Below are 23226 nucleotides of genomic sequence, written 5' to 3'. Positions count from 1 at the left end.
ACGGGAGAGAGAAGAAGGAGAGCCATTTTTACCACCACAGATGCAGCAGGTTGTATGTGGTGCATGTATGAACTCTGAAAATAAATTTTCATTTGAACTTTGAACTTTTTTGAACTTTGTTTCATTCAGCTATATATACTTGTGTTTTGAATGTGAATTAAATGTGATTTGATGTGATTTTGGTGGAAACGTACAGTATTCACAACTGTTGACATTGGGTTGGGGTTCACTTCAAGAGGCTGGTCTGAGGTGGTGAGTGAATTACGTCAAGGAGTGTTATTGTACTCTGTGTTCAGTTTTTTGTGTTCAATAAATAAGTTGCTATATTTTTTTCTTAAACATGAAATGCCTCTGCCGTATGATGTGTGAAATCCTGCATTGGATCAAACTGCCGTTACGTTGTTAGTGCAAGGCAAAGTCCAATTTATTTTGTGAGCAATCTCCCCCCACAACACCAAACATTGCTATGTGCTGCCAGAGTGAAGAGTCTCCTTGAACACCCGCCCGAATACGATCAACACCGATTGTTGAAAACTCACCAGTTACAGAGTTTTGGACTGTTGGAGTCTGAGTGCACCAACAGTTGCTTTCCTCGCCCAGCCACGGTGACGCTAAGCCATCAGAGCGAACGGATCACATTCTATCCCTCCTGAGCAATCACCATCCTAGTCTGAATCTTAAAGAACAATTCACGCAGAAAGACTGGATGAACTGGGCTTGTACTCGTTGGAATTTAGAAGATTGAGGGGGGATCTGATTGAAACGTATAAAGTCCTAAAGGGATTGGACAGGCTAGATGCAGGAAGATTGTTCCCGATGTTGGGGAAGTCCAGAACAAGGGGTCACAGTTTGAGGATAAAGGGGAAGCCTTTTAGGACCGAGATTAGGAAAAACTTCTTCACACAGAGAGTGGTGAATCTGTGGAATTCTCTGCCACAGGAAACAGTTGAGGCCAGTTCATTGGCTATATTTAAGAGGGAGTTAGATACGGCCCTTGTAGCTACGGGGATCAGTGGGTATGGAGGGAAGGCTGGGGCGGGGTTCTGAGTTGGATGATCAGCCATGATCATAATAAATGGCGGTGCAGGCTCGAAGGGCCAAATGGCGGTGCAGGCTCGAAGGGCCGAATGGCCTACTCCTGCACTTATTTTCTATGTTTCTATGTTTCTATGTTTCAGTTTCCACCTGCATTCCCAAACCGTGTGGATTAATAGTTTACAGTCATAGATAAGTACCGCATAGAAACAAATCATTCGGCCCGTTCAGGCGAGAATCTGTATGCGGTCTATCCCCTACACACTGTAGGTAATCTCCTCAACAATATCTGAAGTTATATAATTATTATTGAGCGGGGTGGGGGGGAGGGGAGGGGGAGGGTGGCCACAGCTGTATTCCGCACTGGCTGTGCATTTCTCTTCCTCCTGTCAGTCACCCAGTTACCTGACAGCTGCAACGTATGGATGACTATCTGACTCTAGTTCCTACCTGTCACCTGCCCATGCTCCTGTATGAGTCGAAGGTTAACAAGCTGCAGCTCCTGTCCCTTAATACAATGTTTCAGAAGGTGCAGCAAGTACGCCTGGTGCAGAAGTGTTTGTCCAGGAGACTGGACAAACACTTGTCATCCCATATCACGCACACGCTACAAAACATTACGCCTGGAGCCACTTTCACTGCAGTGCTATTTTGTAACAGTCGAGGAATAAAGCAAGATGAACAAAATGAGAACGTTTCTAGATACTGTAGAATATGATCTCGTTAAGCCAAGGCCACTCTAAAAACAATCACAGTCAAAAGCGATGGCCGCTCCACCTGCTTGCATTATTTTTAGTTACTCTTTCTAATGAATCCATTTTGCTGATTGGTCACCGACCAACTCAAAAAAACAAGCTGACACGAAGCTCTGTTTTTTCAACCTTGATCGCGGACCTAATTGAAAATTTAACGCGCTCCCTCTCTATTGATTGGCTGCCCAACTTGCAGACAGCTTAGATCTCTGTTCATAATATAGTTCGTCAGGTGTGGGTGGTAGCATGCTGTAGATGTTGTCCTTGACCAAGTATTTGCTTATTATTGAGGTGAGTGTGGCAGGACGCCAGTCGTTCAGACATGTATTAGCAGATGTATTAGCGGATATCCTGACAGACATTTTCAACATCTCCCTTAGTCAAGCTATTGTCCCCAGATGCTTCAAAACATCCACAATCATCCCTGTAGCAAAGAAATCAGTTGTAGCCTGTCTGAATGATTACCGTCCCGTTGCCCTGACCCCCATAGTGATGAAATGTTTTGAACGGCTTGTCAAGCCTCATATCACAGCCAGCCTCCCCTCATCGCTGGATCCTCTACAGTTTGCTTATCGTCCAAATCGCTCTACGGAGGACGCAATATCCACCACACTGCACACAGTTCTCTCTCACTTGGACAACAAAGACACTTATGCCAGAATCCTGTACATTCATTTCAGTTCAGCGTTCAATGCCATCATCCCGCAGAGACTAGTGGAGACACTGTCGCTGCTTGGCCTTAGCACTGCCATGTGTCGCTGGATTCTGGATTTCTTGACAGAGAGACCACAGTCAGTCCGTGTTGGCAGGAACATCTCTGACTCCATCACACTGAGCACTGGATCCCCACAAGGCTGTGTGCTTAGTCCATTGCTGTTTACACTGCTAACACATGACTGTGCAGCCAGATTCAAGGAGAACCTGATCATTAAATTTGCAGATGATACCACAGTGGTGGGGCTCATCAGCAAAAATGATGAAACAATGTACAGGGAGGAGGTCAAACACCTAGAGAGCTGGTGCAGGGATAACAACTTGATGCTTAATGTCACCAAAACCAAGGAGATATCGTCGATTTCAGACGGTCTCAGCCTGAGCACACACCCCTCAGCATCAGCGGCTCCACAGTGGAGAGTGTGGAAAATATCAAGTTCCTTGGGGTGCAGATCTTGGACAATCTCACCTGGTCCAGGAACACCACTGGGATTGTGAAACGGGCCCAGCAGAGATTGCACTTTCTGAGGAAGCTTAAGCAAGCATCACTCCCCACTAACATCTTAACTACATTCTACAGAGGCGTGGTTGAGAGTGTGCTGACCTTTTGCATCACTACCTGGTACTCCAGCTGCAGTGCTGTCGACAAAAAAGCCTTGCAGAGGGTGGTTAGGGGAGCAGAGAAGGTTATTGGGGTCTCCCTACCTTCTGTCCAAGACCTCTTTCAGAGTCGATGCCTCCAGAAGACACGATACATCATTAAGGATCCCTCACACCCTCTCCATGAACTGTTTGCTCTTCTGCCATTAGGCAAACGTTACAGGAGCATCAAAACTAAAACCACAAGGCTACTGAACAGCTTCCTCCCACAGGCAGTCAGACTGCTAAATAGCTGCTCTACCTGACTCTGCTTTGGACACTTTTAACTTGCATTGGACACTTATAACTTGATTTTAACTGACATGTGGCTGTTGTGCTTTACTATTTATTGTTATGTTTATTCTTTAGTGTTGTGTTTGTTATGTTATGATTGCACTGCTCCTGAGAAACGCTGTCTCATTCTGCCCTGCAGAGCTGATCTACGGTTTCAATGACAATAAAGCTTTTTTGAATGTTACCTAGGTCTTTTTAGGTACAGGGACAATGCTGGCTGTTTTGAAGCAGAGGGGCACACAATGCTGGGAGAAGGAGAGATTAAAAATGTCCGTAAACACATCTGTCTGTTGTGCTGCGCACATGTTGAGTACTCTCCGAGGGATGCCGTCCGGTCACGCAGCTTTGTGACTGTCCACTCGTCGGTAAAACTCGCGTATTTCAGCCTCAGAGATGAAGCTGAAATACGCAGCTGAGATGTATCAGTTGTTTAAACCCTTGTTTTAAAAAGGCGATTTGTGCCGCCGTCTCGCAAGCACTTGTTGAACTGAAGTTGGTTCAGCAAAGTTGGTTTTAAAAATTAACAGGAGTGTGAAGACATTTTGTGTTAGTATTGACAATCACGATACAGCGGGAGCTCGTCTCACTGTAGGAACCACGGAGTAGATGTGGTAGCACATGTATCTCTCCAAAGTACATTCGAACTGTGACTCACTTGGACTTAACTCAGACTGTAAATTTCTGGAAAAAATGGATTGTTTACTTTGGAGCGTCAGCCCCTGAGTGGCGGCCTCATGAAATTTGTACAAAGGAGATGGATTCTGGATCCTAATTTTAGATAAGCGCATGCATGCGAAGAAAATAGAAATATATGTACATTGTGTAGGCAGAAGAGATTAGTGTAGCCATTTAATAACGAATTTAATTGGTTCGGTAAAACATTGTGGGCCGAAGGATATATTCCTCCGGGTATTTTTCTACATTCAATAAGCTTAACCCAACGAATCTTACAAATTTATAGCAAAGAATGCACACTGAATATTAAAAAGTAACTTATTCATTCTTAAGTCTTTCCGGAAGGGATTTTTCCCATGACATGTCTCTTTGTGTTCTGTTCTCGTTTAAAGAGTATAACGTAACATTTGGGAGCAAAAATACAGAACAGCAACGCATAGCTGGACGCTAAAATGGCAAACACTTCCACCGCCACCGTGTACTTCCCAGGAGAACTCACGTAGGCTGGGATGAAGGTAATCCAAACGGCACAAAAGATAAGCATGCTAAATGTGATGTGTTTGGCTTCGTTGAAGTTGTCAGGAAGTTGCCGGGCTAGAAAGGCGACCACAAAACACACACAGGACAGAAATCCAATATAACTCAGCACGCAATGAAAGGCAAGTTCAGACCCAAGGTTGCATTCAAAAATTATTATCTCGGTAAAATGTTCCGTGCTCTTCCGAGGGTATGGCGGCGATGTGGCGAGCCAGACAGTGCATATTAAGCTCTGTAGAGAAGTAAGGCTTAGGACGGTCAGTCGCTGCTGGGTTGGGCCGAACCACTTCATTATGTTACTGTTGGGCAGAGTCGCTTTGAACGCCAAGACAACAACTATCGTTTTACCCAAAACGCAAGACACACAGAGAACAAATATAATACCGAACGACGTGTGGCGAAGTGTGCAAGACCATGTTGACGGTTCTCCAATGAATGTTACTGAACAGAGAAAGCAAAGCATTAAAGCAACGAGAAGAAGGAAACTTAGTTCTGAGTTGTTAGCTTTAACAATCGGCGTCTCTCTGTGAGTATAGAACGTTACAAATACCAGCAATGTCATACAGAATCCAACCAATGCCAGCGTCACCAGGATAATGCCCATGACTTCATTGAATGATAGAAATTCGATTTCTTTTGGTAAGCACTCAACCCGTTTCTCATTGGACTTGTACTCTGCTGGGCATTTAAAGCAACCGGTTGAATCTAAAATGTAACAGATTACTATTAGGGAGGGAGTGAGACAAGCTTATATTTCAAAAAATAATTCTGCACCGGCATTTAATTATTGGAATGTCACAGAGATATCTCACCGGTGTTGTTGCTAATTTCTCCTTGCGGACATTGTACACAATCATAGCAACATTTAGGTTGCCCTTTTCTGGGAGCCTTCCGTGTTCCGGGAGCACAGCTTTCAGAGCAAACGGCCTTTGGAACCTATGGAGAGATTAAATACAGGATCTGCCCATTATATGTAGAAATGGGACGAAATGGTTCAATCACCACATATATGAATTCTTTCCACAACCCATAGACTCACTTTCCAGGACTCAAGATCTGTCATGTTCTCAGGGCCACTACAGAATGCTGGAGGAACTCAGCAGGTTAATAGTGGAGGAAAGGAAGCTCCGTTCTTTGAAAAAGCATACTTCACATGTCCCTGAAAGGAAAACCTCATCCTGGGAACAGATGCGGCGCAGAGGACTTATATGAGAAAATGGAACAGCATTTTTACAAGAGACGGTGAATTATTGTTGAGATAACTGTGGGAGTCAGTAAGTTTATAAAAGCTCACGGACGGCAGCTTGTCTCTAAAGATAGAGGCAAAGAGATTGAGAAAGGGCTGGGAGGAGTCAGAAGTGGATCAAGTGAATTAAAGAGCAAGGTGGCAGTTGGAGGCAAAGTTGGTGGTAGCTCAGCTTGGGCGCATGAAGCAGCAATAATGTAGTCAGTTATATTTACTTAGTTATTATTAGTATCCTTTTTTCTTTTTGTATGTTCTCAACTTGTTTTTTTTTGGTAGGTTGTCTGTTTTATGTGCAATTCTTGCAAGAACATAAATTTCGGGGTAGTATTTTGTGACACATACGCACTTTATCATAAATGTACTTCGAACATTGAAAGGTTGGGAGATTCAAGGCGATTCAAGGCAAATCTATTGTGCCAATCACTTGGTTTCACAGCAGAAATTGGCAATGAATTCCACAGATTCACCACCTACTGTCTTTAGGCATTTCTACTGATCTGTATTCTCAAGGGTCGCCCTTCTCATCTGCTGTGCTTTCTGGTCCTAGACTCCCCACACCCTCCCCATCCCTCCGCCTCAGCTATAGGAACATCCTCTGCACATCCATTCCATCTAGGACTTTAATTATTCGATAGGTTTCGATGAGATTCCACCCTCCCATTATTCTAAATTGCAGCGACCACAGGCCCACAGCGTTTGTGCATTTGATTTCTGAATTTTCACCCCGTTTAGAATGCTGTCTATGCCTTTAGTCTTTCTTCAAATGTGCCGCATAATACACTTCCATACATTGCATTACGTTCCATCTGCCAAATAATTGCCCACACCCCCAATCTGTCTATATTCTTCTGCGAACTCCCTTCTTCGTCAGCACTATCTGATCCTCCAAGTATCTTTGTCGGCAAACTTGGCCACAAAAAAACATTAATTCACTCACCCAAATCCTCTCTTTGCCCTATTCTTTTCTCCTATACCGATTTTGCAAATTAAAAAGAACTTTCCTTTTCTCTCTAACTCCAGCGGAGAGAGGGTGGAGGTAGAGAAACTGAATTCCAATACCGTATGCAGGAGAACAAAGGTAAACGTTTAGCAATTACAGACTGGAGCAGGGTGAGGAGATGAATGAACTTGATTGTTCAAACTTTAAATACACTACGAAATAGGAACAAGAGTTGGCCAGTCAGTTCCTCAAGCCTACCCCAACTCTTATTATTGTCATAGATGATGTACCATATATATCTTCTCGTCTGTGGAAGTTCCCATAGGCCCTACCTGTCTGGCCTTTTGAAAACAAAATATTCACTCTTCCACCAAAGATCCAGCTCCCTCGGCCCTCTGAGGCAGAGAATTCCAGAGCTTCACTACTTTCTGTGACAAGAAATTCCTGACCAACTCGGTTTTATTTGATTGCCCGCTGAAGTTGCAGCTAATCTCACAGGCTGCTTCATTAGGTAAACCCGTACATCTGTTCATTAATGCAAATATGTAATCAGCCAATCATATGGCAGCAACTTAACGCATAAAATTCATGTAGGCATGAATAATATTGTTGTTCAACCCAAAAATAAGAATGGGGAAGAACTGTGATCTAAGTTTCATTGACCGCGGAATAATTGTTGGTGCCAGACGGAGTGGATTCTGTATCTCTGAAACTGCTGAAGTCCCCGGATTTTCATGAAGATCAGACTCTACAGTTTACAGATAATGGCAAGAAAATTCGGGGAAAAATCCATTCTGCGGTACATTTGTGAGCCAAAGATGTCATGTTAATAAAGGAGGTCGAAGAAGGATAGCCAGACTGGTTCAAGCTGGCAGGAACTCGACAGTAACGCAAACAACGCGCATTACGACAGCTGTGTGCAGACGACAACCCTGAACGCAGAAAAAATATATACGTTGAATGGGATTAGCAACAAACATACACTGAGTGTAAATCTGCCACCAGTAGAAATATCTCAGTGCTGTTATCACCCCTTAGTATCTTAGGTCTTTTAATAAAATCTGTTCTCACTATTTTTCGATTTTTACCAAATAACCTACTAACCGTTACGTCTTTGGACTGTACAGGAAACTGGAGTACCCAGGGAAGCCCAAGCAATTTTTGAGGAGGAAGTACAAACTCCTGACAGACGGCGCCGTAATTGCACGTTGATCTCCATAACATCTCGAGTTGTAATAGCGTCGTGCTAACCGATACACTACCGTGGCACCCACTCATATTTTTTCTCAGCATGAAACAATATAGAGATCTGCCTTTAGACAGATTACTGTTATCACCCCAGATATTAACCTGAGGGAGGGGAAGGAACGTTGCTGCCAACACACCTGTAGCTCTAATTTGTCCCTTATTATTGCCTGAAGAAAGAAATGTAAAACAATTGGCTTTAACATTTTGAATTTCGTATATTCGTGATTACACACTGTTTTAAATCTAAACTCCCGTTTGAGTGATCAACGCAACCGAATAATCATCTGTAACATCCAGGGTCTTTATACACATCTCTTACCTTGCGTTGTCCTCCCGTCCATATGATTGACTCTTCAGATAATATAAATTGCTTTCCTTCGGGCGCCGTTCCATCGTACTGTCCCACAGTTACAGTAACAGCGCCGGTGTCTGTTGGCTGCCAGTTTACGATGTCATATATCGGGACCGGATCACCGTTGCTATCGAAATAGACCCTTTCTCCAATCCTTGTCGTGAAGTTTACTGTTTTCATGTAATGTAGAAGCTAAATCAGAAATTCATAATGCGGTGAGAAGTAATGTCTAGTCTCCGGGTTCAAAATGAACAAGACATCTCTCAAAAAAAATTCATAGAATGTTAAGAAAGAAAGAAAGAAAGGAAGAACAACTACTGGAAGGACTTGGCAGGAAATGGACAGTAGATGTTTCTTGTCGAGATTTTTCATCTGGATTGAAAGATAGAGGAGCGAGACAAGAGCCAGCAGCGGATAATTGGATCCAGGTAGGGGATGACTGGAAATTGAGTAGGGAAGGGAAGGAATTTCCTAATTTTTCCAAGCCGCTATATAAACGCAGGATATGTTTCACAAACATGTTCAGGCATCAATTAAGGGCTGGCATTTGAATGTACCATTAGCCTAATTTATTAACCGTCCATACCGGGGTAGGTGATAAATGGGTAAATTTGTTTATTGTTGGTTTTTACGTTTACTACGGAAGTACACTGAAAACTTCGCTTTGCAAGCTATTCAAAGAGATCGTTACACTACAGAAGTTCATTGAAGGGGATACAGTAACAGAATGCAGAACAAAAAGTTGCAGTTGCAGAGCACCTGCAGTGGCGGTTGATTTTATTTCATTTAGACGTACGACACGGAACTGGCTGTTCCAGCCGAACGAGTCGCACCGCCACCCTATTTAACACTAGAACACAGAACATAGAACAGTACAGCACATTACAGGCCCCTCAGCCCACCCTGTTGTGCCGACACTCAAACCCTGCCTCCCATATGACACCCAACTTAAATTCCTCCATATACCTGTCTAATAGACTGTTAAACTTCACTAGTGTATCTGCCTCCACCACTGACTCAGGCAGTGCATTCTACGCACCAACCACTCTCTGAGTAAAACACCTTCCTCTAATATCCCCCTTGAACTTCCTACCCCTTACCTTAAAGCCATGTCCTCTTGTATTGAGCAGTGGTGCCCTGGGAAAGAGGCGCTGGCTATCCACTCCATCTATTCCTCTTAATGTCTTGTACACCTCTATCATGTCTCCTCTCACCCTCCTTCTCTCCAAAGAGTAAAGCCCTAGCTCCCTTAATCTCTGATCATAATGTATACTCTATAAACCAGGCAGCATCCTGGTAAATCTTCTCTGTACCCTTTCCAATGCTTCCACATCCTTCCTATAGTGAGGCGACCAGAACTGGATACAGTACTCCAAGTGTGGCCTAACCAGAGTTTTATAGACCTGCATCATTACATCGCGACTCTTAAAAACTCAATCCCTCGACCTATCAAGGCTAACACCCCATAAGCTTTCTGAACTACCCTATCTACCTGTGAGGCAACTTTCAGTTATCTGAGGACATGTACCGCCAGATCCCTCTACTTCTCCTAAGTACGGGACAATTTACATTGACCGATTAACTCCCTAAGCGGGACGTCTTTGGACCGTGAAAGGGAACCGGAAAACCGGGAGAAACCCTGCGCATTCATGGGAGAACGTAAAAACTCCTTACAGATGGCGCCGGAATTGAACTCTGAACTCCGAGTCTCGAGCTGCAATAGCGTCACACTGACCACCGCCCCTCCGTGATGCGTACGAGGGAACTGTTCAATAGTCTTATTAGTGCTTACCTGCCACGGTTGGAAATTTGAAATATTAGCACAACTCTGATTGGGAAATGGTCCAGTCCCATCTTGACAGCTGAGCATAGCATGGATAGCGTGGGCGATAGCGTAGGTCGCTTTATATACGTTGTAGGTCATTCTGTACTCAGACACGTCACTGAATTCGTTGTGCACAGTAAGTAGAGTTTCATTCCCTGTGCATTCTCGAAGCCCCGAATCTGGTTTAGAGTCGACTGTGTTACTTTCTGTACTCGTTAACTTGCAGCTGAAAGTTTTTTCCCAAAACTCCTGCACTAAAGGGTTTCCAGGATAGAGAGACGGGTGAGTGTGCATGAGGAATTCTTTCAACCCTGGCAAGCGCACTTTTCGGATCGCGATTCCAATTGTACCGACAACAAATAGTCTACTCTCCATTGGGGGTAGAAACGGTGTGGTGATCCAAGCCTCGCTTCCTATCCATTGTATACCGGTGACATTCTGCTGTACAACTTCTTGTAGTAAAATGCTCATGTTCACTTGCGATAGGAAAGCTAATATTACCTTTGTTGAAGATTTCTTAATGATGTCTATAGTTTGAAGTAATTTCTCCCTAGGGTACGTTATGTGAACAGCCTCAGAGAAAGCAATGCAAATTCCCATCTGTTCCATCGCTTCATTGAAAGCTTGCATCCCAAAATTACCATAGTCATCGTCGCTTCTAATTGTTCCGATCCAGGTCCATCCGAAATGCTTAATGAGCTGAGCCAACGCCCTCACCTGAAAGTAATCGCTGGGGATCGTTCTGAAGAACGAGGGATATTCACGTCTGTTGCTCAGACAGGCACATGTGGCGAGATAACTAACCTAGAGGGAGAGAAATTTATAATTGATATATTACAATTGTTCATTTAATATCTATATTGTAACTTTATTGCCCAACGAGCTAGAACATCTACCGCACAGGATTGAAACGAATGGCGCTGGATAAGTGGAAAGCAGAAGGGTCAGTGTTCCGGGTCTGTAACTCTTCGTCAAAAATTATGAAAGAACAATGAGGACTGACATGCTTTTGAGGGGGGACAAGGCGGCAGGAAAATATGGAAATCCCGCGGGAGGAGACCGGGTGTGGGGCGGGCATTGACTGTTGTTCTCTTTGCACTGACGCAGCCTGACTTCTTGAGACTTTCTGGATATTTCCGTATATTTTATTTTCCAGAATATACAGTTTTTCTTTGGGTTTTCATATAATGTAAAATTCTATTGGTCTGTTCTCTCGCTGTGGTGACAACCCTCCGCCCCGGTCAGCGAGAGAGAGAGAGAGAGAGAGAGAGAGAGAGATTGTATCATGTCCAATTGCTCGGTAATCAATAACACATTTTTGTTGGAGTGCAAATCATGATCTCTCTTTGTAGGTTTTCTTTATGCTTGCTGGTGCGTGGCTTGTGCTGAAATGCGTTGGGGAGGGGAGAGGGGCTTGATGCTTGGAAGGGGAAGAGGGAACTTTGGGATTCTGACGTTTTACTGAAATTCATTGTATGGGTTATTTTTTTCTGTTTTCCTGGATGACTCCAAAGAGCAAGAATTTCAGGTTGTACGCTGTATTCATTCTCTGATAGTAAATGGAACAAGTGACACCCTTGAAACTATTACAATGAAAAAAAAACAGCATTAGAAGAATCTTAAATCAAGTGTGACATCGAACGACAGACATCAGACGCCGATTGCTCTGTTCTGCATTCTACCTGACCGGGGATCACAAGACCATGAATGTCGTAGACAGAATGGAAAGCACGCAGTCCTTTTTCCCAGGGAAGGACTGGGAAAGGAGTGGTGCGTGTTTTGAATGAGCTGCCAGAAACAGTGAGTATGGACGAGGTATGCCGAAGGGTCAGTTTCTATGGTTAATATCCTCCTCGTAATTAGCGACATTGTCACCACAATACTCTTTACAAGTTGGCAATAGTTGTATCAAGCAGAGATGGATCATTGTAATAATGATCGGTCTAATTGTTGAAATAAACGTTTAAACTAGACGTAGATAAAACGCCATGTATCAATTTGCCGATGACACAACTTTTGCTGGCAGTATCTCAGATAGTGATAAGGAGTGAGACGGTTTGGTTGGTTGACTGGCGTCGCAATAAGAACATTGCACTTAGTGTCATTAAGACCAAGGGTCTAGTTGTAGGCTTGAGCAGAGGCAAGTCCAGGGAACACCCACCAGTCCTCATCGAAGGATCGGCAGTGGAATGTGTTGTTGCAGAAGTATTTATGATCAAAGGAGTCAGTTGTCATCCACTCTACGGCTATGTGTTGCATCCATGATCGGCCGGAGAAGACTAGTGAATCAAAATAAAACTCAGTCTCAAGCAGATTTCTGCAGATTTATCATGTGTAGCATTCTAACTGATTGCATCGCCGTCCAGTATGGAGAAACCACAACATGGGGTTGGAAAAAGCTGCAGAATAGCCAGCTTCATCATGGAATCTAGTCTTCCCAGTTTCAAGGAGATGTTCAGTCGACGAAACAAAAAGGCAGCGTTCATCATTAGGAGCCCCGATCACCCAGCACATGCCCCTGTTCCATTACTAACGTCAGAGAGGAGGTACAGGAGCCCGAAGCTGCAAAGTCGTCGTTTTAGAAACAGCTGCTTCCCCATCGGAATCAGATTATTGAAAGGATAATTAACCAACCCATGAATACTACCCACTGCTTTAACTGTTGTTGCTATCTATTTGAACTATATATTATCGTGATTCATAGTTTCTTTTATATGTTGCAAAGTACTGCTGCCGCAAAATAATACACCTGTCAGCGATATTAATAGTGATTCTGATTCTCGTTCTCATTCTGATTTTTACAATGTATGTCAATGATTTGGACTATGGGACTAATGGATTTGTGGCTAAATTTGCTGATGATACAAAGGTAGTTAGTTGGACGAACGGGTAGTGTTGAGGAAACAGAGACTCTGCAGAGAAAATTGGATAGTTTAGGAGAATGGGCAAATAAGTAGCAAATAAAATACAATATTGGAAAGTGTGTGGTATGCACTTTGGTGGAAGAAATCAACGGGCAGACTATTATTTAGTTGAGGATAGAGTTCAAAATTCAGAGATGCAAAGGGACTTGGGAGTCCTTGTGCAGGATACCCTAAAAGTTAAACTCCATGTTGAGTCGGTGGTGAAGAAGGCAAATGCAATGTTGGTATTCATTTCTAGAGGTATAGAATATAAGAGTAGGGATATGATGTTGAGGCTCTATAAGGCGCTCATGAGACCAGACTTAAAGTATTTTGTGCAGTTTTTGACTCCTTATTTTCGGAAAGATATACTGACAATGGAGAGGGTTCAGAGAAGATTCAAGAGAATGATTCCAGGAATGAAAGGGTTACTATGAAGAACGTCTGGCAGCTTTTGGGCTGTATTCCCTGGAAGACAGGAGAATGAGGGGGTTTCTCATAGCAACATTCTGAGTGTTAAAAGGCCTGAACCGATTTATATGGCAAGGTTATTTCTCATAGTTGGGGAGTCCAGGACAAGAGGGCACGACTTTAGCATTGAAGGACGTTCATTTAGTACAGAGATGCGGCGAAATTACTTTAGTGAGAGGTTGGTATATTTGTGGAATTAGTTGCCACTTGCAGCTGTGGAGGCCAAGTTATTGGGTGCATTTAAGGCAGAGATAGATAAGTGCCAGGGCATCAAAGGGTTTCGGGAGAAGGCAGAGAAGTGGGGATGACTGTAAAAATAGGATCTGCCCATGACTGAATGGCGGAGCAGACTCGATGGGCCGAACGGCTTACGTCTGCTCCTATATCTTATGCTCTTCTGGCCTTATGGTCTTATGGTCAAATAACATGAGCAGTCAGCATACCTGAATAAAAAATAACGATGTAAATTATATCTCCTGTCAGTCATGCGCAAATGCACCAATATACTATTTGTTTGAGTGAATATTTCTGAAAATAGGATCATGTTTACGAAACATATTCACAGATTTACGCATCAGCTAGGTAATTGTTGTTCATCGCCAGACTTACCACAGGGATTTTAAAAGGACCAATTAATGATGCGATCCCTAAAGTCATTGACGATCTAGAATCCCCGACGATAGCGGGAACCACGGGAGCTCTTTTGCATTCGGAACTTGTTGCATCTGGCCTGTTTAAAAACTCAAAGGCTGCTTTTAACGATATATCAGGCATGCCGCAAGAATCGTAAATCCAGTAACCCAGCGTTACGTTTGGAAGAAGTTCTGTGTTCTTGTTAATCTCTTCTATTGTAAAGATCATCGTTATTGCGAAACGGAAAAGTCTGACCAGGAAGCTGCAGAAAAAGGAAGTGAGTATTACTGAAGAGGGTCTGAACATTGCTTGTTTCACGAAATATGACAATTGTAAAACGGCACACATACAGTACCTTGAAAAAGTATTAAGCCCCCCCAACTATGTACACTGGTTACTGTCTTATTTCCTAAGTTTGATATATATTAAAGTAGGATTTTGATTTAACCCGCAAATCATTGAGCGGCATGTAAAATCAAAAGAAAAAATAAAAACCGTCAACCGTTCACTAAAAATGAAAAACTAAAATTAGGAGGCAGGCAAAATATTCATCCCCTTTGTAATTACTATCGTAACGTTCCTCTGGTGCAAGATACGCAATACCTTATCAACTTACCCATTTTTTTCAATCAAGAAAATATGATGATCACCTGAATAAATACACATTCTCTCTCGCTCTGAAATCCAGAAGTAAGGTATATTTTCAACGGACGAAACGGAAATAAAGGCAAAGGAGCATTCAAATCAAATCAGGGAAATTATAATAGAGAAGCATCAATCTCGGAATGGGCACAGGATCATATCAAAGGCACTAAAAATACCCCAGAGATCAATGCAGTCCATCGTAAGAAAGTGGAACAACTGTGAAAGCACAACCATTCTTTATAGGTCACGGCGCAGGAGAATAATGGTACTTGTAAGAGAGGCTACTCTGACGTCAAGAATCACTCTGAGCGAGCTGCAGAAGTCAATGGCTGCAACTGAAGATGATATTCATGGCTCCACCATCTCGAAGGACTTTCACAAAGTGGTGTTTATGGAGGAGTGGGAAGGAAGAAGCTCACCAAAAAACATACCCCTGCCCGTACAGATATTGCAAAGTATTACTTTGAAGCGACGGTAAGAATCTGGAAGGTCTTTTGGTCCGAATGTGAAAGGTCAAAATGGAAGTACGTTGGCCTCAACTTCAATCGCTACGTGTGGCGTAAATCAGATACCGCACATCAGCCAAAAAAAAAACGCCATTCCTACTGTAAATTATGGTGCAAGTGGCATCATGCTTTTAGTAGCAGGCACTGGACATCTGGTCAGGAATTTTGGGAATATGAATGCTGCTAAATGCATAGAGATCCATAGAACCATAGAAACTACAGCACAGAAACAGGGCCTTTGGCCCTTCTTGGCTGTGCCGAACCATTTTCTGCCTAGTCTCACTGACCTGCACACGGACCATATCCCTCCATGCACCTTTCATCCATTTATCTGTCCAATTTATTCTTAAATGTTAAAAAAGAACCCGCATTTACCACCTCGTCTGGCAGCTCATTCCATACTCCCACCACTCTCTGTGTGAAGAAGCCCCCGCTAATCTTCCCTTTAAACCTTTCCTCCTTCACCCTTAACCCATGTCCTCTGGTTTTTTTCTCCCCTTGCCTCAGTGGAAAAAGCCTTGATAAATCGTGGATAAAACCTGCTAATCTCTGCAACAAGGCTCAAAGTGGGCAGGAGTTCGTCTTCCAGCAGGACAGTGACACAAGACCCATTGCCAAAGCAACCATGAAGCGGCTTAAAATGAAGAAAATTGATTTTCTTCAGTGACAGAGTCAGGATCCGGCAGTCCAATCAGCGGGGGAGCTGCTCACAGCGAGGAGGCTTCTCGCAGGTCGGAGGCGCCCGTTATAGGGAGAGGTTCGCGAGCCTTCGGTGTCATTCCGGCAGCCAATAGACAGCGAGAGCAGCGCACATTGAGGAGCTTTCTCACAGATCGACGGCGCTCGTTTGCATGTGATTCGAAAATGGTGGAGGGGCAGGTAGTGTTGAGGAATCAGCAAAGCTGCAGAAGGACTTAGATTAGGAGGATGGGCAAGAAAGTAACAAATGAATTACAATATTGGAAAAAGTATGGTTATGCTCTTTGGTAGAAGAAATAAGTGCGCATCTATTTTCCAAATGGGGAGAAAATCCAAAAATCTGAGATGCAATATAATTTGAGTGACTTTGTGCAGAACACCCTAAAGGTTAACTTGCAGATTGTGACGGTGCGGAGGAAGGCAAATGCAATGTTACCATTCAGTTCAATCGGTTGCGAAGACAAGAGCAGCGGCGTAATTCCGAGGCCTTATAAGGCATTGGTAAGGCCTCACATTGAGTATTGTGAACACCTTTGAGCTCCTCATCCAACAAAAGAAGTGCTAACATTGGAGAGTGTTCAGAGGACGTTCACGAGGATGGTTCCTGTAATGAAATGGTTATATGAGGTACGTTTCATCGTCTGAATGCGTACTCGCTGAAAATTAGAAAGATGGGCGGGAATGTGACTGAAACTTTTCGAATTTTGAAAGGCTTATACAGAGTAGACGTGCAAAGGATGTTTCCCTATGTGGGGAGTCTGGGACGAGTGCGCACAAGCTCAGGATAGAAGGGCGTCCATTTAAAACGGAAGTGGAGAAATTTATTTAACCGGAGGGTAGTGAATTTCTGGAATTTCTTACCAGGGGCAGCTGTAAAGGCCATGTCGTTGTGTGCATTTAAGTCAGAGATTGATATGTCCTTGATTGGTTATAACATCAAAGCTTATAGGGAGAACGTCACCTCAGAGTAGGACGGAAGAGGGGCGAAGAGGAAGAATAAATGGTGGAGTTGACTCGATGGGTCAAATGGCCTGATTATGCTCCTTTGTCTTATGGACAGGGTCTTATGGTGTTACATCTCTGGCAAGACTTCAAGTTTGCTGTCCACCGTCGCTCCTCAAGCGTGAGGAATTTTGGCAAACAGGAATTGGAAACACTTGCCCCATCACGTTGTGCAAAGCATATACAGGCATATCCAAAAATATTTCTGCCTGTATTAGCTGCGAGAGGTAGTTTTGCTATGTACTGATCGGAAGGGGATGAATACTTTTGAAGAGTGGAAATTTCAGTTTATGCATTTTTCTTTTATTATGCTTTCTAATTTTTCTGTTTTTTGGGGGGATCCACAGTGAAGACAGAGCATGTTTTAGCAAATATTATTTATCAGTTAATTTCATTAAAAACCCCTGGTTGTAATACACATTTGTGTGACCAAAGGGTTGGGGCTGAATTCTGTTCCAAGATACTGCATAAAGCAAAACCAAACAGCGTTACTATCAATATATACATACGAGTAACGGCAGATACTAGAATACGGAGTAACAAATAATCTGCTGGAGGAACTCAGCACCTGTGAGAGAAAAGGAATTGTGGACGTTCAGTGTGGAGATCCAATGTCAGGAACCGGTGCAGGGTTTGGACTCGATAATTCCTCTCCTCACACGGATCCAGAGACCCTCCAGCCTATTGTTTGTTGCTTAAAATTAAATTATCTCGATATTTAGGAAGAATAGTATTTCAATCATGTACTGACGGAAATAAATCGATTCTCCCTGCCCTTATCTTGAATGAAAAAAAAGTTGCTTGCAATATATTTTACCGAGATTAACGCTGCTCTTAAATAAATACAACTTTTCAAATTATTTGAAACAACAATAAAATGGCCAAGAGTTGTAACTGATAGCGCAGGATTTCAGAATTTATTGAAAGAGATATTGAGTTTATATCGCAGATTGAATATTACTGGCTATATCTAAGTAGAATGGCACTGTCTTATCTCAGTCCCCTTTGTTCGGAGCTGCCGTCAGGAAGAAATGTACAGGAGCGTTATGTCCCACACCTCCTTGCTCGTGCACAGTCCCGAACCAGCGGGAACCAGCAGCATCACCTCAACACTGGACTGATTTCACAGCCTATGGACTTACTCTCAGTGACTCAATTACTCCTGCATCCAATATTATTCATTTCCTTATTTACTAATTATTATTAATGCACTTTATTATCTCTCACTTCAAGCTGGTAAAACCTGAAGAACAAGCATAGCCTAGCACGCTCATTTCTCAATTGCTAGAAATTTTCGGACCTGTCCTCCACAGCTGCAGTGACAAAGATTTCCATAGATTCACCTCCCGTCCCTAACTCCGGCTCAAGAAATTGTTCCTCACCTTCATTCTCAATGGATGCCGCTCTACACTGTGGCCGTGCCATCTAGTCTTAGACTTCCCCACTATAACAAACATCCTCTCCACATCCACGCTATATTTTTTTTTTCAACGATTGATAGGTTTCAATTAGATCCTTCCTCATTCTTCTGCATTCCGGTGAATATAGGCCCAGAGCCTTTAAATCTCCACAAACGAAAAGTCTCTCATTCCCGGAATTACTGACGTGATCCTCCATTGGGCTTCCTGACCAATGACTCTGCCTTTAGAGAATCCTGCAAAAGCACCCGAGTCCCTATGGAGCTCGGAGTTCTTGAATTTTCTCATTTTTTTGAAAGTAGACTACGTCTTTATTTCCTCTACCAGAGTGCATGAACATACTTCTCTGTACACTGTATTCCATCTACCACTTTGTCCATTCTCCTAATGTCTATCATTCATTCTGCAGCCCCCCTGCTTCTATGGCACTGAAAGCCGCTGCACCTATCTTCGTTGTGTCTGTAAACTTGTCCAAACAGCCATCATTTCTGTCATGCCAATCATTAGTCATAGTCATAGTCATAGTCATACCTTATTGATCCCGGGGGAAATTGGTTTTCGTTACAGTTGCACCATAAATAATAATAATATAATAATAAGAAGAAGAAGAAAAAGAAGAACAACGACATAGAATATGTTAATTAATAATAATTAACATAGAATTTTAAAAAGAAGCAATCCCAACATTGACGCCTACGCAACACCACCGGAAGTCTATCAGAAAACTGTTCATTTATCCCACCATTTAACTCCTGGCAATCGGCCAATGTTCTATCCATGGTGGAATCTTTCTTGTAGTATCATGGGCCCTTTTCTTGCTCATCAACCTCATGTGCGGCAACTTGCCAAATGTCCTTTGGAAATCGAAGTACACCACATTCTCTGATTCATCTTCGTCTATTCAACTAGTTATTTCTTCAAATAATTCTATCAGATTAGTCAGGCAAGAATTCCACTTTAAAAAAACATGCTGACGTTAGCTTGTTTAATCACGTGCCTCCAATATCCCGAAAGCTAAACAATCCACTCCATCGTCTTCCTCTAAACTACCTTCCCGTTCACTTATCTTCATATCGTCTGAAAAGTTTGCAATGAAGCCGTCATTGACAAATAAGGTTAAAAGGAACGGTCCCAATACAGACCACTGTGGAATACCAGTAATCATCTACAGACAACCTGAAAAGGCTCCTTTGTTTCCACTCTTTGCCACCAGCCATGCTAGAAATTTTCCTGTAATACTATGGGCATGAGGCTTGTTAAGCAGCTTTATGTGTGGCACCTTGTCAAAGGCCTTCTGAAAATCCAGGTACACAGCATCAACTGATTCTCATTTGTCTATTCTGTTCGTTGTTTCTTAAAATAATTCCGTCAGATTCGTCAGGGAAGCATTCCTCTTGTAGAAAACATTCTGACAAAAGCCTATTTTGTCATGTGGCTCCAAGTACGCCAAAACCACATCATTAGCGATCGACCCCAACAACATTCCAAGCACTGAGGTCAGACTAACTGGCCTATAGTATCCTTTCTTCACCACTTACTCATTTCGACGAGCCAAATGACATAACCCTGCGCCTATGCCTTTTGGTCTTATGGTCTTCTTAAAGAGTGGAGTGCCTTTGCCATTTTCCAGTCTTCCGGAACATGCCAGAGCACATTGATAGAGAATTAACGGTAGGGACCATAACAGTCAGTGAAAATGGATCCAGGTAAGACCATTGCAACTGTGCATACCGGTACGTTCCCAATGCAGACATGCGCATTTATACTTCTCCATTGCAAACCTGAATTTTTTTTCGTTGCACCCATGAATAAATTTACGCTTTCATTGCATCAATACAATTTGTTAATTAGTAGGATGCAACAGTTATCATCCCAAAATTAAAAAAAACTCATCCAAATCGAACAATCCATCAACACAAAATTAGAAAGCCTTTAGCAAGATAATTATGAACTTTTACTGACAGTGTACATTTTACCGACTTAGGCTGCTTTCTGAAAGATATGTCTTGGTCTTCCACGTCGCCGTGGATACTGAAAACTCCGCCGAGCACAATATCAGCTTCCTTAGAAAACCCGAGCAAACCGAAATCGCCCATGCGCTTGCAATTTGGTTCCTCCGTCAATCCGGCGGTAATAAGGCCAGACAGTAACAGCAGGCAGCAATGTAGACAACGCATTGTCACCAAGAGGGACTACTCTCATTCTAACGCCCTACTCCGTTCCTCGTGTTTATATTCTGATAGTTCTTGACAAAGTAAACATTCAAAGGCGCCGAGTGGCTGTTTCTCCAGGGTCTAAGGCATAACTTCCAAGGAAGAAACTAATGTCACAGTCACGAATAAAACATGAATCCCCAGTGTTTTCTAAATCACCGGCTTCCGTAACAATGCGCAGCACCCTGGAACTAATCAAACTGTCTTCCCCAGTGTAATCTGAAACGCCTCAAGGCATGCACGCTTCTTGGAGCGTCTGAACGAACTAATTAATTCATTTACTAAAGCAATATTTTACATTAATCTGGATCGGAGAGTGGAATTTGCTTTTCGCTTAGTGAATCGCGAATGAAACAATATCTGTTAGGCGCGGAGCAAAGCACCATATGGTCAAATCAGCACCAGTTAGTGCAAGGTTGGGCTAAAGAAAGGGAAAACGAAAATGTTTGTCCGAAGGGCAAATTTCTATCCAGTTTCACTCTCGTCCTGTGTTGGGCACGTGACCAAGTGGTTAAGGCGTTCGTCTAGTGATCTGAAGGCTGCTGGTTCGAGCCTCAACCGTTGCGGCGTGTTTGTGACCTTGAGCAAGCCACTTAATCACACATTGCTCTACTGTCTGTACAAGGAGTGACGCCCCACACAGGCTTCCAATCTGCACCTTGTAAGGCATGAAAATGCCCGACGCAGTTCTCTCATGGTCTGAGTCGACGTTCCCTCCCCTTCTCTCTCGTTCGCCGATATTGGTCAGTCCTTCTCGTCTAAAACTTGGTTAATGGTGAGCTGGGGGCATTTAAAGAGACTTGACAGGCAATCTTTTCAGACACAGGGTTTTGGGGATATGAACATGCGGTCGGCGGGTACAATTATAAAACTTAAAATACTTTCTGATCGATTCTTGGGTGGGAAAGTTTAAAAGGATATGGACCAGACACAGGCAAACAGGACACGCGCAAATACGTAACTTGGTTGGCATGGTGAGTTTGGGCTGAAGGGGCCTCTTTTCATGCTATACACTGCATGATTCTATTGAAAAAAAATTGAAATCACCCTTAAGCTTTGTGGAAGCTGTTAAGCTACAGTTAGAATACTGAATGTATTTCTCATCGGTATATTATTGAACGTATTTGGAGTCTGGAAAACGGTGCAGAGAGGGTTTGCATGGATAATTTCAGGAATACAAGCTATAGAGATCAAAACAGTTGCAAATTAGAAATTTGGACAGGTACATGGCAGAGGTATGGAGGGTTATGTTTTGGGTGCAACGTAATAGAATTAGGCAGCATAATAGTTTTTTCACAGACGAGATATGCCCAATGGCTTGTTTCTGTGTGTTCTTTTCCAAGGACTTTTGGCTAAATCCTCACCCATGCCTCTGTAATTTCCTTGACTCCACTGTAATAGAGATGCATTTGATTTTAGCTTCTCCTCTCACATTTCAGGGTGAATTTTATCATATTTTGGTGTCTCTCCTAAGGGTTCTTTTTCCTTCAGCTCTTTAATCAATTCCAGTTCATAGCACAACACCCAGTCCCTAGTAGCTCAAGAGTTTTAGAGGCCTCAACCACGAGATGTTATAAAACACACAAACAAGAAAACAAATAAATAAATATGTAAGGGATTTTTTCTTTTATGTTACTGATAAGGCTAATAAAAATGGCTTCTTTGTTATGTCAGAATACAATGGTTTATTTGTTAAGTTAACTGCTCAGAAAGTGCTTCTCTCTCTCAGCTTGTTTGGGTTATATTACTGATAAGAGCATTGTATTCATTTGCTAACCAATTGAGATAGATGTTATTCTTTCTTTTGTGTCTGTAAGCGATTGTTTTTCGCTGGCATTGTGGCAGAGGCACGAGGGGGACAGGGAGAACATAGAACATAGAACATAGAATAGTACAGCACAGTACAGGCCCTTCGGCCCACAATGTTGTGCCGACCCTCAAACCCTGCCTCCCATATAAGCCCCCACCTTAGATTCCTCCATATACCTGTCTAGTAGTCTCTTAAACTTCACTATTGTATTTGCCTCCACCACTGACTCAGGCAGTGCATTACACGCACCAACCACTCTCTGAGTAAAAAACCTTCCTCTAATATCCCCCTTGAACTTCCCACCCCTTACCTTAAAGCCATATCCTCTTGTATTGAGCAGTGGTGTCCTGGGGAAGAGGCGCTGGCTATCCACTCTATCTATTCCTCTTATTATCTTGTACACCTCTATCATGTCTCCTCTCATCCTCCTCCTCTCCAAAGAGTAAAGTCCTAGCTGCCTTAATCTCTGATCATAATCCATACTTCTAAACCAGGCAGCATCCTGGTAAATCTCCTCTGTACCCTTTCCAATGCTTCCACATCCTTCCACATCCAGAGGAGATGCGATGCTGTAAGCGGGGCAGTGGAACGGACCCCGAGCGGAAGTCCGAGGCCCAGGGTCTTCGGCGAGGAGAAGAGACGAAGACAGACTCGTGTGGAGCGTCTGGT

General features: G+C 43.1%; 1 protein-coding gene across 1 annotated transcript; it reads right to left on the bottom strand.

Annotated features, from left to right (window-relative positions):
• Window positions 1-1474: 1474 nt before the first annotated feature.
• On the bottom strand, window positions 1475-20594 carry LOC140195848 (extracellular calcium-sensing receptor-like). Its single transcript, XM_072254487.1, has 7 exons — window positions 20497-20594; window positions 14241-14526; window positions 10225-11061; window positions 8400-8624; window positions 5459-5582; window positions 4471-5351; window positions 1475-1492 (listed from the first exon to the last, which is right to left on the bottom strand). The coding sequence occupies exons 2-7, from the start codon at window positions 14490-14492 to the stop codon at window positions 1475-1477; spliced, it is 2337 nt and encodes a 778-aa protein (XP_072110588.1). The 5' UTR covers window positions 14493-14526; window positions 20497-20594.
• Window positions 20595-23226: the final 2632 nt, after the last annotated feature.

The sequence above is a fragment of the Mobula birostris genome, chromosome 4, assembly GCF_030028105.1.
Source record: "Mobula birostris isolate sMobBir1 chromosome 4, sMobBir1.hap1, whole genome shotgun sequence".
Taxonomy (NCBI): Eukaryota; Metazoa; Chordata; class Chondrichthyes; order Myliobatiformes; family Myliobatidae; genus Mobula; species Mobula birostris.
The sequence above is the reverse complement of the archived record's forward strand: the minus strand, read 5'-3'. Positions and strand labels throughout refer to the sequence as shown.

Excerpts from the sequence above, each read along its gene's own strand:
- LOC140195848 (XM_072254487.1), bottom strand. The coding sequence starts at position 14,492 with ATGATCTTTACAATAGAAGAGATTAACAAGAACACAGAACTTCTTCCA. Across the intron at positions 11,062-14,240 it reads GTCCTTTTAAAATCCCTGTG|GTTAGTTATCTCGCCACATG; the intron begins GTAAGTCTGGCG and ends CTCTCCCTCTAG. Across the intron at positions 8,625-10,224 it reads CAAATTTCCAACCGTGGCAG|CTTCTACATTACATGAAAAC; the intron begins GTAAGCACTAAT and ends TTTCTGATTTAG.